Source organism: Tachypleus tridentatus, chromosome 2 (genome assembly GCF_004210375.1).
Source record: "Tachypleus tridentatus isolate NWPU-2018 chromosome 2, ASM421037v1, whole genome shotgun sequence".
Lineage (NCBI taxonomy): Eukaryota > Metazoa > Arthropoda > Merostomata > Xiphosura > Limulidae > Tachypleus > Tachypleus tridentatus.
The window spans coordinates 33,381,999-33,396,375 of NC_134826.1; the positions used below are offsets into that span (position 1 = coordinate 33,381,999).

A 14,377-nucleotide genomic window follows, 5' to 3' on the forward strand; every position below is an offset into this window, starting at 1 on the left:
CAGACTATGAAAAAAAGGTTTTAACATCCAAAGATGTTTTAGATAATTCTACCTTCAAGTCTTTCATTGTGTTTGCTTTCTGCATAAGAAAAGACAAGAACAATATATAGTAAAAACCAAGGAGTATAATTATAAGGATTTTGCAGGCTCACTATATTATTTTCTAAACAATTACATAACTTAAGGAATATTCTAGAACGTTTCAGAAACGACCATTCTTGTAGCTATTTCCAGTTGTATAAGATTGTGGATACATTTTTGCAATTTAAGCTACAGCAAGAGGTTTTCCACGATATTTAACTGACCTCAGATATTTGTAATTTCAAATTGGGCATTTACGTATTAGTTATGAAATAAAGTAAAAAAAGAGTGTACAATAATTGTAAAACTGTACTATACCTGCTATGCTCAATAATGACAAAACATTTCATAAAATTTAGGACTTTTAATGTCAGTTGGAATACAACAAACAAAAAGTATTAATATCAAGTTGTAAACAGCCGTTTGTAAAACACTCTCAAAATTATGTGACACAACATTTTTAATTACACATTATAAAATTTTTATATAAGATACTAGGCCTTAGCTAAATGCTTCTACATTTTTAGTGGGTCGTAGACCCTTAAATTCCACAAATTAAATGGTTTTAAGTTTTAGTAAGCCAATTATTCAAAATACACATCTCTCACTATGTAGCTATCTAATCATTCACAATGCTCGTTTCTGTAGCTGTTAAATAATTCACAATACACATCTTTCTGTAGTTTTCTCACAGTCAGATTTTTCTGTAGCTGGCCATCATTTACAATATACGTTATCAACAGCTGACCTGTCATTGACAATACACATCTGTTTGTAGCTGTCCAGTCATTCACAATAGACATCTCTCTCTCTATGAAGCTGGCCAGTCATTTACAGTAACTTAAAATGTTTAATGCTTTTCTTCTCATCTTATATTTGATGTTTGAGTATGGTTTATTGGTTAGTGTTTCAGACTGCAGATCGAAGGTGTAAGCTTAGCATTTTCACTTTTATTCAATGTCATTCTTTATTTAACCTTTCAACTGCAGTTGACATTATAGTTTTGTAAGCGACTCTGTTGGCATCATATGATGCAAGCATTTTGCACGCAACATTCTGAATGGCCCGCCGCAAAAATTCGAGAATCTTTATGCATGGAGCGGTAGATAGATTTATACAAGCCACAAACGAAAGGTTAAAAATAGCCACGTGAGTTACAGATATTGCTGACTTATTGACCCACTCTCTCTAGTCGACTATTCAGAACAGATGATGACTATGGTGATATCTTGGAATCTCTGATCTATCCGTTTAGCCCATGTGTCGTACAGGTTGACAAAATCAGAAACTGTGTAATGGTAAAGTAATTACTTATATTAGAATATAAATATTTTGATCTTTAATCAATATTAATTGACTCCATGCAGTCTAACTAAAAGTTAAATACTGTATTCTTTTCAGTTATTTTTATTTCATTCATGCATTGGGATGAAAATTAAAATTAATTAGATTAAAAATAGTTTTCATAACATTTAAAAAGAATCAGAAAAACAAATTTTTATAAGATGTGTAGATGTTGAGAGAGGTGATTCGTTTAAATGATTTCAAGTAATTAATTTAATTAATTAATTAATTAAATTTAATTTAATTATGAATTTCAGTTGTGTTGTATAAAATGTGCGTTGACGATAAATCATCCTTTATTTTCAGGTACTTCATCAATTAATTACTTTTACGTTCAAAAGATGTACAACTGGAAGGTGACGCAATATTCTGACGTCAGTGCAATCTTTAGCATAGCAAAGACAGTTCTAGTTTTACCATTAATCATAATTCTAACGAAAGTTTATAAAGTCAAGGAGCCTGTGATTGGTATTCTGGGTGCAATTTCCATAATGACAGAAAGTATAGTAAAGGGTTTAGCAACTTACCAGTGGTTGTACTACCTATGTAAGTATGTAGTTTAAATACGACATGTTTTTATTATCTATGTAAGAAGGTAATTTAAACACACATTCCTCGTACTATCTGTGTAAGTATATAGTTTAAGTGCAGCGTGTTTCTACTATTTACATAAATATGTAGTTTAAGTACAAATTCGTTGTAGGTTGTAGCTGAAGTACAGTCATACTATCTGTGTAAGCTTGTTATTTAAGCACAACGTGGTCGTACTATGTATACAACTACCCGCGATGACTAGAAAAACCACTTGTAGAGAAAATTATACAGGGTGTTCGGAAAGTCACTGTGCACTTATATATTTATTAACAGACATGTTTCAATATAGAATGCAGGAGGTAAATATGAATGACAATTATAAACAATATATATGCAAAAACGGCTCGTTTGGGTTGAGAAAATATTTTACATAGAAGAGCGAACAACGTTTCGACGATGACCGAAGAAGGTCGAAACGTTGTTCGCTCTTCTATGTAAAATATTTTCTCAACCCAAACGAGCCGTTTTTGCATATATATTTCTCTACAAGTGGGTTTTCTCGACATCACTAATTATAAACAATGTTTAAAGTGACCCCCGTTGATATCAATACAGGCCTGGATCCTTCTTATTTTGTTTCTAAACACCGCTATCAGTTGCTGGCTTGAAATAGACTGAATGAATGCTGTTATCGCTGCTTTCAAAACTGCACAGTAACTTTCTGAACGTAAAAACGGCTGGTATGTGTAGAGAAAGCGCTATAGCACTTTGTGAACCGGACGATGACCGAAGAAGGTCGAAACGTTGTTCGCTCCTCTATATAGTGCTTTCTCTACTCATACTAGCCGTTTTTACATATATGTATACAACTATGTAGTTTAAATACAACTGATTTCGAATTGTAGTTTCTATGTTATAAATAATTATATTTTTTTCGTTCATTTATTCAGCTAACGTTTTTGCCATACCTGCAATATTGGCTGCTGTTGCTGTTAGGTCCCGTATGTCTAAACTGGTCCCTCATGAAGAACTTGGTAAGTGATTTATACAGTAATCTATATACATACCCACGAACATATAAATGAATAATCAAATATAGAACTGAACGTTTGTTGTTGTTTTTCCTAGAGCTGATTTCATCTTCAGCAGATAAGCCTCTTATCAAACTTAAATAGAAATAAGTAATAACAACTCTCAATCTTTAAAAGTGATTTAGGAAATAGATTGCGTTTATTAAACTTAAAATTCCAGATTCAAATATATTAAAAAATACATCATACTGACTAAAAATAGAATCCGAGAAATCTTGACGTGGTAATTTTACTATTTATATCGATTGTACGATATAAATCTAATTACAAACTTTTCTATATTTTACTTCCTTGCAAATCGTTCAATGTCCAAAAGTAGAAACAAAATTATGACTGTCTTAGGTTACCATAAAACTTCCGGTATGTTAGTTAATTGTTTAAAAATAAGAAAACTGACTTATTTTCTTAAATGAAATGTATAACGACTTATGCAAAGCTGATATATACTGTTTCAATTACGTATTTGTCACTACTCATACAATAAATTCATATATTAATGCACACTGCGTTCTTCTACAAAACACTCTCCTAACTTCAAATTAACGCATCATCAGGTTCGTTGGTAGTACTTGTGTAAATTGTAATATAGTTAACATCTCTTTTTGTACTTAACCTCTGAAATTCCTTAATTTTTAGATTGTTACATTTGAGACAAAGCAGACTATCTAAATATTTATGTTGGTTTGTGTTGAAACTAACATGTTAAAAAAAACTACAGTTTATATCTTTATACCATTCGTTTTGATCAAAAATTAATATTTTGCAATCTAATGGCGTCAGATTTTTGTATGCATGTATACTTTTTCCCTACGTTACGCAAATTATAAATATAACCTTTACTTTATAACACCTTGTTACGGATATTTGTGTAAAGGTACACTGGGGTTATACATACATGTTATCTGCCCCTCATTTTTGATCTAATCGACTAGAGTGAAAGCACTTAATGAACATCCACTTCTGTCAACTCTTGAACTGCTCTAATAAAAGAGTAGGATTTCATGTCACTCTTATACACACACACACACAATTTTTGAGGCAAAAAGACACATTAACCTTTGGATTTTCCATCCGGTATGTTAACTACTGAACCTCGTCCTGGGAAACTTAACAGAACAATATAAGTGTTTTTTATATATTTATTTACTAAAAACTGAATCATGTAAATTATTTGTTCAGCCACAGAATCACGTATTTCGTAAAAACAGGTTTATTCTGAATTTCGTTTCATTTTTATATTCCTTTTTTTAACTGAAATAAAACTCCAGTTATTAAATCCAACAGTATACGGAAATCTAAACATGCGAATTGTTTTTAACCTTCCACAAAAGCTATGTGGCTCGCTGAAACTCTATCATACAGTTTTTAGTTTTAATCAGTGAGACCTACTCCAACCTTGAACATGACAACACTAATATTGTGTTAACTTTTGCTGGTAGTGCTCTACCTGTTGTTATCGAAAAGTATGTAAGATTAACGTCCAGAAAAAGCCTGTCCAATTTTTCGATACTCTACTGTTGTGGTTTTTATATCTGACGTTATAGTTTAGTTTCAAAGTTCGAACGTATGCAATACTCTTTGTACTTTCTACAATCAAATTAGCGACTCGTTCGTTTTCTTCGTTTGGCAAACGTTTCATTGAAAGTTGATGTAGGTGTGGCATTTATTACACTTACGCTCAATAACGAAAACCAGCTATCGTGCTGTTCCTCTGAAATAAGCTCCGCTTTGATCATAAAACACCGTGTTTTCATAACTTGGATTCCGTGTACGAAAAAAAAGTAGCCATTATTTCTTAATAGTTTATATATTTTATGTATCTGATTGAGCATAATAGATTCTTCCATGTACTTGCACATTGTACTGAAAGATAAAACCTTAAGAAATTATTGTAATTTTAGGTTAGAAATAAAATAATTGCAATCACTCCAGTAATAACATACTTCTTTGCAATTTCAAAGTTGGTTCTGAGGATTGTTTTTTTTTGTTTTTTTTAATTTTGCGCAACGCTACTCGAGGGCTATCTACGCTAGCCGTCCCTAATTTAGCAGTGTAAGACTAGAGGGAAGGCTTGTTTTGCTTGTTTGTTTTTTGGAATTTCGCACAAAGCTACTCGAGGGCTATCTGTGCTAGCCGTCCCTAATTTAGCAGTGTAAGACTAGAGGGAAGCCAGCTAGTCATCACCACCCACCACCAACTCTTGGGCTACTCTTTTACCAACGAATAGTGGGATTGACCGTCACATTCTAACGCCCCCACGGCTGAGAGGGCGAGCATGTTTGGTGTGACCGGGATTCGAACTCGCGACCCTCGGATTACGAGTCGAACGCCTTAACACGCTTGGCCATGCCGGGCCAAAGGTTCTAAGAAAAGGCGAGCGGTTTTTTAACCTGATAATATGTGTCGATCCAATGTTTTGGAAATGAACATCCCTCCTACTTGCTTTATTTAACGTTTGCGATGCCAAACATTGCATAAATGATCAATAATCACATTAGTTTCACAGATGATCTTGATATTAAATACATACTGATATTAAGCAATTTAGAGTTCATTATATATTCAAGGATGATAATGAGTGTGTTTTGTTTCACAGTATTGCAAATTACTTCACAGTAAAGATATCCTTAACAGTACGTTAGACGTCATTAACATTAATATATATTGTGTTCTGCTTTCTCTCTTACTCCCACACTTAGTCGATAAAGTGACAAGTATGCATTAATGTCACTCCTCAGTCACTCGATCAATTTGTTCAAAACTTATATTCTGGACTCTCTTTTTTATTGAGACACAAAAACAGCTTAATCAAATACAATGTATATAAGCATTTAACTTTTATATAAAGCAAATCTAGTATTCCATTGACGTGTATACATAACGCAATAATGTTAACTATCAACAGCTCCAGATGGGTATAAGTTTGAAAAATATTGACACAATTAAAACAAAGTACATTGTAAAGTTTAACGCTACATTCAATTTTTGTTATTTCTTAAAGGATGCTAATGTATACTGCTCAAAAAAATAAAATAATAAGTACAAATTTAGTATATTTTGTCATAACTAAATTTATCTATGAAAAACATATCCGTTATCTACAAGTGTATTTGTTTTAAGCTGTGAGTGAAGTTTGAAGCAACTCAAACGAAACTTACCTCACTCAAGGAGAATACAGCTCAAGGTACTCTATGCATTCCTCATTAATTCTCGAAACAAATACCAACATGGATCTTTTGCAGCTCGTTTTGTCAGTGTGTATCTTCATCTTGTGTACCCAAGCAGTCAGGCGCCATCTGACAGAAAACGAGGTGGCCAGGGCGGTCCAGATGCTGGAGGATGACCAGACCCAAAGGAAGGTGGCACAGCGTATCGGTGTGTCACCAAGCGTCATCAATCAACTTTGGCGACGCTACCAGGAGACGAACTCTTACGGCAGGAGATTAGGTTAAGACCGTCATCGCTGCACATCTCCAAGGAGGACCGCTACATCGTGACTACCGCTCTGCGGGATAGGTTAGCTTCGGCTTGGTCACTGCGAAATGACCTTCAGCATTCCACTGGAACCTGTGTGTCGACCCAAACAGTTCGCAATCGTTTAGTCCTAGAAAAAAGTATCATAAAACAGGTTATTTATTTAGTTGAAGTTAAGCACAATGCTGCATAATAGTCAGGCTATGTGTATGCGCTCTGCCCATTATGAGTATTGACATCCGCTTTGTAGCATTGTAAATCCACAGATATACCCCCGTGCCACTTGGGAGGCATAAAATACGGCTTGAACCTATCACTAAAATATAAGATGCAGCAGTGAGAACGTCACTTATAATAAAGTATGAGACATGTAATAAAAAAGTATGAGTGGTATTATCAGTCATATTATAAACATAGCATCAAATACATCAAAAAAATGTTTTAAATATTAAAGCAATTAAACTTAAATCTGTTTCAACATTTACGTGTGATATTGCCTGGTAAATAAATGTCTGAATCTGAATAGTAGGATGTATCGAAAAGTGTTTCAATACATTTCCAGTTCAAATAAATAATCAATATATATATATATACTCACACATACAAGTTACTTTTGTAACAAATTTCCTATTTTGTGCCCGGCATGGCTAGGTGGTTGAGGCATTCGACTCGTAATCTGAGGGTCGCAGGTTCGAATTCCCATCCCACCAAACATGCTCGCCCTTTCAGCCCTAGGGGCGTTATAATGTGACGGTCAATCCTGCTATTCGTTGATAAAAGAGTAGCCCAAGAGTTGGCGGTGGGTGGTGATGACTAGCTGCCTTCCCTCTAGTCTTACACTGCTAAATTAGGGACGGCTAGCGCAGATAGCCCTTGTGTAGCTTTGGGCGAAATTCAAAAAACAAACAAACATTCTATTATAGTATTTATTTTATCATCCATGTTTGTTTCATATAATATATATTTCAAAATGCATGTAACCTATATTGTTAAATGTGTGTTGCGAAAGTCCCGCCCGTTCTATAAATGTGTAGAAACTTCACGAGCGTAATAATCAACAATGTATATATGTATGTAAATACCAATGTTATTGCCACTTGAATTTTCGAGAATCTCGTCTAATGAATATAACAAGTAGCCATCGTGGGGAGACAGTTTAATATTGTTACTTTGATGCAGTTGGTATATTATAAACCTCGGAAGCTATAACTGTGGTAAACGTTTATTAATCGAAAAAGTACAGATATTTGACCAGGAACTTTTATAGGTTTCTAACATTACAAACCGTTTAACTTCAGTGAATTAACTTCGGACGTCAGTGTTCTTATGAGGACATTAGGTATCTTCGTGAAAGAAAAGTCAGCTTGTAAAAAGAGTGAGGCTAGTCATTAAGCAAAGTGTAACAATATCAACATAGAATTAATTCGCTCTCCATGAAGGTTGATAAACAATTCAGTTTCAGACCAGAGAAAAGATTCAATACTGTTTCTAAATTTGTAAGACTCTTGTATATGAACCATTATTTTTAATAACTATTAGTAATAACCATTATTATAAATTGTATTGTTTTTGTATATTAAAATACATTTGTGTTAAAAAAAATATGAGTATTAATCTTGTTGGCAAATGTTACAAATCTGATACACATTAAAATTTAATTAACTTCTAAATTCAAAGTTCCGGCTATTTAAAATATTAATTCGTTAATATACGTAATGCAGTAAAGTGAAGGCTCGTTAGAGATAAATTATATTTTTGTAAGATAATAAACCGGGGGCTCGTGTTCTAGATATGACGGCCTGGCATGGCCTAGCGCGTAAGGCGTGCGACTCCTAATTCGCGAGTTCGCGCCCGCGTCGCGCTAAACATTCTCGCCCTCCCAGCCGTGGGGGCGTATAATGTGACGGTAAATCCCACTATTCGTTGGTAAAAGAGTAGCCTCAGAGTTGGCGGTGGGTGGTGATGACTAGCTGCCTTCCTTCTAATCTTACACTCCTAAATTAGGGACGGCTAGCACAGATAGCCCTCGAGTAGCTTTGTGCGAAATTCCAAAACAAACAAACAAACCCAGATATGACTCAGAATCAAAATTCGTTCTAAATTAGAATTCAAAACTTAATTAAATTTACAAGATTTTATCATGTCTGGTTGCCAGGGTTTTTTTTCTGTTTTTTAATAAGAAAAGTGATTTGGCGAAATTTCCAAAGTCTTAAAATTAGAGGTTAAAAAAATCAATGAGAAAAACTGAACTAAAAAGCTTCTTGTTGAAATACTAGTCTATGAAAATTTGTTTCCTAAGGAAGCATTATTGTGTGTGTTTCTTATAGTAAAGCAACATCGGACTATCTGCTGAGTATACTGAGAGAAATCGAACCCCCTGATTTTAGCGTTGTAAATTCATAGACTTACCACTGTACCAGGGGGGAACAGGAAGCATTAGGAAAATACTCTAGTGTTTCCTCTAGCCAATCAGAGATCAGTGATAAAGATAAGTTAGATATCCTATTAAAACTCAAATGAAACAAGCTTGAACAAGCCCACATTAAAGTCCAAAAAAAGCAAGCCTGTATCGAAGCTGAAAGGGAAAATAAACGTGTCGAGGACGAACAAGTTTGTATCGAAGCCAAGAAAGAAATGGAAATTAGAATTAACTTCGATTAACCAAGGCAAAATGACAACTTTGAACTCAATCAATAGTAAAGTATCACAATTTAATGAAAATGAAGTTGATAAATATTTTTAACATTTTGAGAAAGTTGATCCAACCATGGAATGGCCAACTGAAAAAAAATCATTATTAACTGGTAAAGCACATAAAAAGTTTACACTGCTGTTTGTATGGATTATGATGAGGTTAAAGCAGTTCTTCTCAAAGCATACGAGCTAGTATCAAAGGCTTATCGCCAAAACGTCCCAGGACATCGTAAGCAATACAGTCAAACTTATATGGAATTCGCCAACAAAAAGAGGTTTTTTGATCGATGCTGTAATTCTATGCATATTAGCAACATTGTCGACAAATTAAGACACTTGTGTCTAATTAAGGAATTTAAATAATATACTATTGACAATCTTAAAACTTGTTTGGATGAAAAGAAAGTTGAAACGTTATAGGAAGCAGATGTTCTTTCTGATGACTACGTATTAAAACATAAAAACAGTTTTCATAAAAAGAAAGTTCTGCCATTTCGACAAAAATTTGAATCTAGTTGATACAATGAAATTCGGGATTATTCTAAAAATTCAGCTTCTCTCGTTCAAAATCTTCATTATAAAACTTCATCAAAGTCTGTCTTCCGTTTATATAAATAACATGGTCATGTCATGCCCAATTGTTAGAGATTGAAAAACAAAAAGAAAAGGAAGCAACACTCATCACGTTCATGTCCACATATTGACATCGTTTCATCAGATCACCCGATGTTATTGATTTGACCACTGATAAAAATATTGATGAAGTTAGGGATGAAATTAGGCCTTTTGTATCTGTTGGTTCTGTGCATTTGAGAAATAACACTGCTAATCTCATACCTATACGTATGTTATCTAGTACTGGGCGGTCGGTCATACTGTTAAAAGGTATACTCCCTCTAGATTCAAGTTCTGCCACTGGTGAGCCTGTTATTGCTCGGAAAATTGAGGGTGGTTTTGTTTATATTTCTCTTCATGATATTTATATAACATTGGAATAAGGATGTATGATTATTGTTGGAAAACGAGTTGGTTGAGGTAAAAGTTGTCGCCGAACCCAAGATGTTTAGCGAGCCGATCATTGTTTCATCCAAGGATGATAGTTGAATCCAGACTTAATTCCCTCGTGTTACTCGAGTTTAGGTGAAGAAAGTAAGCCAAAAACAAATGATAGACACTTGTTCAGAGAAACATATCACAGATATTTCTCAGACATTTTTGGATCCAACAGGGATGTTGTGAATAATTGTTCCACTGATAACTAAGTGGTGAGTCACAATGATGAACATGAGATATCTGATTCGCCTTGTGTACTTCTTTTGGCGAGAAGTAAACAGATTGCTGAGCAAAAAGAGGATCCATAGGTCCTCTCACTATTTAAATATTTACTCCCAAAAGATGAGCTGAAGAAAGTTCCAGATGGTTACTTTTCAAAAAGTGGTGAGAAAATGGAGACCACCAAATGTGCTAGCTTTGGATAACTGAGCTGAAGTTTATCAAATCGTTGTTCGAAAAGAACATCGTGCTAATATATTAAAAGTTGACTTTGGCCCCATATGAGAAATTATTTAAATGTCAACAAGACATGTGATGCAATTATTAGACATTTCGTTTGTCCAAAAATTGGGCAAGTTGTTTCTCAATTTTGTAAAACTTATCATACCTGTCAGTGGGTTGGAAAACCTAATCAGAACATTTCCGTTACTCCTTCGAAGTCTATCTCAACTTTTGAAGAACATCTCATACATATGATTATTGATTGTGTTAAACCAAAAAGATAACATTTAAGTTTTTTTCATATCTAATGTAGTTTTATTGATAAGGCTATTTGTATTAATTCTATTATATATTGTCATGATTGTTGAAGTTGAATAATTCTTTGACAGTGTATTATAGTTGTTGAATTGTTCGCAATGTTCATATTTTTAGTTGTTTAATGAGGGAGGCGTAATGAATTTAATATTATTTTAATATCTTTGTTTACTTATTTTTAACATATATTTAAAATGCATATAACTTATCTTGTTATATTCCGCCTGCACTCTAAGTTTCTAGAAGATTCTCGAGCGTAAGAATCAATAGTATATATATATCTACGTAATTGCCAGTGATACTGCCAATGGAATTTTCGAGAATCTCGCTTCATGAGTATAAAAAGTAGCCATTGCAACACGCTGGGAGACAATTTGTTAGTTTGATACAATAAGTATATAATAAACTTCGGAGACTATAACTGTAATAAGCGCTTTTCAAAACTCACAAGAGGTAATTTGGAAAGTATTTTATAATTTTCATAAATGTTAATGTGCATTAACCATCATGCTAACATTCTAAGTTACCTTATCAAAAGGATTACCCAGAGACGATCTTTTATGACGTGCTCTAGTACACGTAATTCTACATAAATGAAACCAAATAAATACCAACAAAACTGGGCACCTTTAAAATATGAACGAAATCTAAATTATCTAAAAGCCACAGAGGAAACCTAAAGAACTAGGAAATAAGCATTACCTGAGCTGAAGTTAAATGAAAACTGTAAATTTGGACTGTTAAAATAGGCATTGTAAAACAATCGTCCTTATATCGTATACAGGGTATGAAAAAAAATGTAAAAAGGGTGTGTGTGTGTACTTTGGATATGACAATCTTACGATGGAGTTTTTCCTATATGAATTACATTGTAGGGGTATTTTAAGGATACGTGGTGGTCAGACAAAGCATGAGTGCACGTGGTAACATGGATTGAAAAGACGTGGAGGGTTTCCCGAGTTGTTTTTATGTAACGTATTAATCCTTTATATTATAGTACCCTAATTTAAAAACTGAGTAGAAATATTTATTTGAACGATATTTGTGAAATATGTACACTATTCTTCATTTTATATACTGCAGATTTATTTTTAGATGCAAAATTAAATTCAGAAAATGTTTAAATATTCATTGTGTTTTAATGTAAGGCCAGTAAACTGTTTAATCAAGTGAACTTGATATATAGTTCTTAATGGAAATTGATTCGTCACTATAGGATGTATTTATAATGTTTGCACTGTTATTGCTATTTTCAATCTGAACAATATACTTTATTCGAATAGACTAAATGGAGTAATTTAGAACTGTTAACCAGAAAGATATTAATCAGTCCGTAGCACTTTCTCACCTTTACGACCTCTTTAACCAATAGCACAATTGATTGTTGCAGTTATAATGCTCTCAAAATTGAAAGCACGGTGTATTATCAGTAGCATATGGCAGCTAGAACCTTAAACCATTTGACACGCAGTCTGAAATGATAATCATTAAATCATGCATAGCCCTATAGTTTGTATTGTAGTTAGATGTCTTTAAAGATTATCTCACAGAAACAATTATATAAATTAACTATGTTTACTTGAATTTATAATAATTTCTAGTTACCCATACCGACGTTTTGTTTTATTGTATTTAAAACAAGTGCTTCATGATGTGGTTTAAATAACAAATTGTGATTGTGAATCAAAGCTTTTTAATATGTTCTATAATTCAAACAACTCTGAAGTAAAGGTGTGTTTAGTAAGTTTTTCAACGCGGCCTTAATCAATTCACCTTATGACGTTTCTGTATTATTATTAATATCCGAATCTTTTTTTGCGACAGAACGAGGCAGCTAGTATACAACTGGGTAACACTAGTATTTCCTTATTTTAACAGTTAAATGGTAATCAACTTAATACATTGAAACAAAATCTAATAGATTTCTGTGAGAAAAACTGAAACTTGATATTGTTTTACTATTCATTTCAAAGCTATTTTCGAACTTACACAGAAAACATCATACTCTCTTTTTTCACAAGTAAACATATTTTGAGATCTAATTTTGTATTGAGATAAAGGGAAGATAAATTGTTGGTTTATCGACTAAATATATAATGTTTCTGACTGTTTGTTCTTCTATTTTGTTCATAAACTGAAAAATGACAAATTCTTACCTTTAACTCCACTTATATTAACAGTCATCAATACATGTTATAGGAGTAATGGAATGTTAAATCTTTCATAACAAATGTGACGTCATACTCCTGCGTAATTTCTGATGAAAATTCTTTATTCACAATCTTCATACAATCATGTGAAAAAATTAGGACACCCCATGAAAGCCTGTGTATTTTTGTAACAATTTTAGATAAATGGATATTTAATATCAGTTGTAACAATACTGAGAGATTAAAGTAATATAACTAAAGAATTAAAACTGAATAAAAGACTTTTTAAGATCTTCTGTAAAATGTAATTCTACAAAAATGCATATCCTAACTGAGGAAAAACTTAGGACACCCCCACATTTGTTCTCACTTAAAATGACTCAACTCACATGCAGGTGTATCACACCAGGTGCACTTGATTAGAAGATCGTTACTCAGCATTGTGAATGAGGCTTGCCCTATTTAAGCCTCAGACAGCTCCTTTGCTCTCACCATGGTGCTCACTCTCACTTCAACAGTCAGGAGCACACCAAACTAAATGTCTGAATTTTAGCAGCTTATGAGTCTGGTAATGGATTTAAAAAGATCCCAAGAGATTTTGAAATCAGCCATTCCACTGTCCGGAAAATAGTCAACAAGTGGAGGGCTTTCAAAACAACTGCCAACATGCCCAGGTCTGGTTGTCTAAGCAGGTTCACCCCGAGAGCAGACCGCAAGATGCTAAAAGAGGTCTCCAAAAACCCTAAAATGTCATCACGGGACCTACAGCAGGCTCTGGCTACTGTTGATGTGAATGTGCATGCCTCTACAATCAGAATGAGACTGCACAAGTGTAACTTGCATGGAAGGTATACAAGGAGGAAACCTTTGCTCTCTAAGAGAAACATCAAAGCCAGACTAAAGTTTGCCAGAGAGAATGTAGACGAAGACCAAGACTTCTGGAATAATGTTCTTTGGACAGATGAGTCCAAAATTGAATTATTTGGACAAAAGAATGGAGGACATGTTTCGCGTAAACCAAATACAGCATTCCAGGAAAAGAACCTCACACCAACTGTAAAGCATGGAAGTGGAAGTATCATGGTTTGGGGCTGCTTTGCTGTAGCAGGACCTGGACAGCTCACAATCATAGAATCCACCATGAATTTTACTGTGTAGCAGAGAGTGCTTGAGGAACATGTGAGACCATCTGTAAGAAAA

The 14,377-nt window shown here is 33.8% G+C and overlaps 1 protein-coding gene across 5 annotated transcripts in view; it reads left to right on the forward strand.

Moving 5' to 3' along the window:
* The window catches only part of LOC143240534 (putative peptidoglycan muropeptide transporter SLC46), a 35,239-nt gene that overhangs the window by 11,435 nt on the left and 9,427 nt on the right, over window positions 1-14,377 (forward strand). For all 5 annotated transcript variants that reach the window (XM_076483142.1, XM_076483162.1, XM_076483123.1 and 2 more), the window contains exons 3-4: window positions 1,732-1,971; window positions 2,910-2,993. In XM_076483142.1, the coding sequence (XP_076339257.1) occupies window positions 1,732-1,971; window positions 2,910-2,993 (324 nt within the window). The remainder of the gene's footprint in view (window positions 1-1,731; window positions 1,972-2,909; window positions 2,994-14,377) is intronic.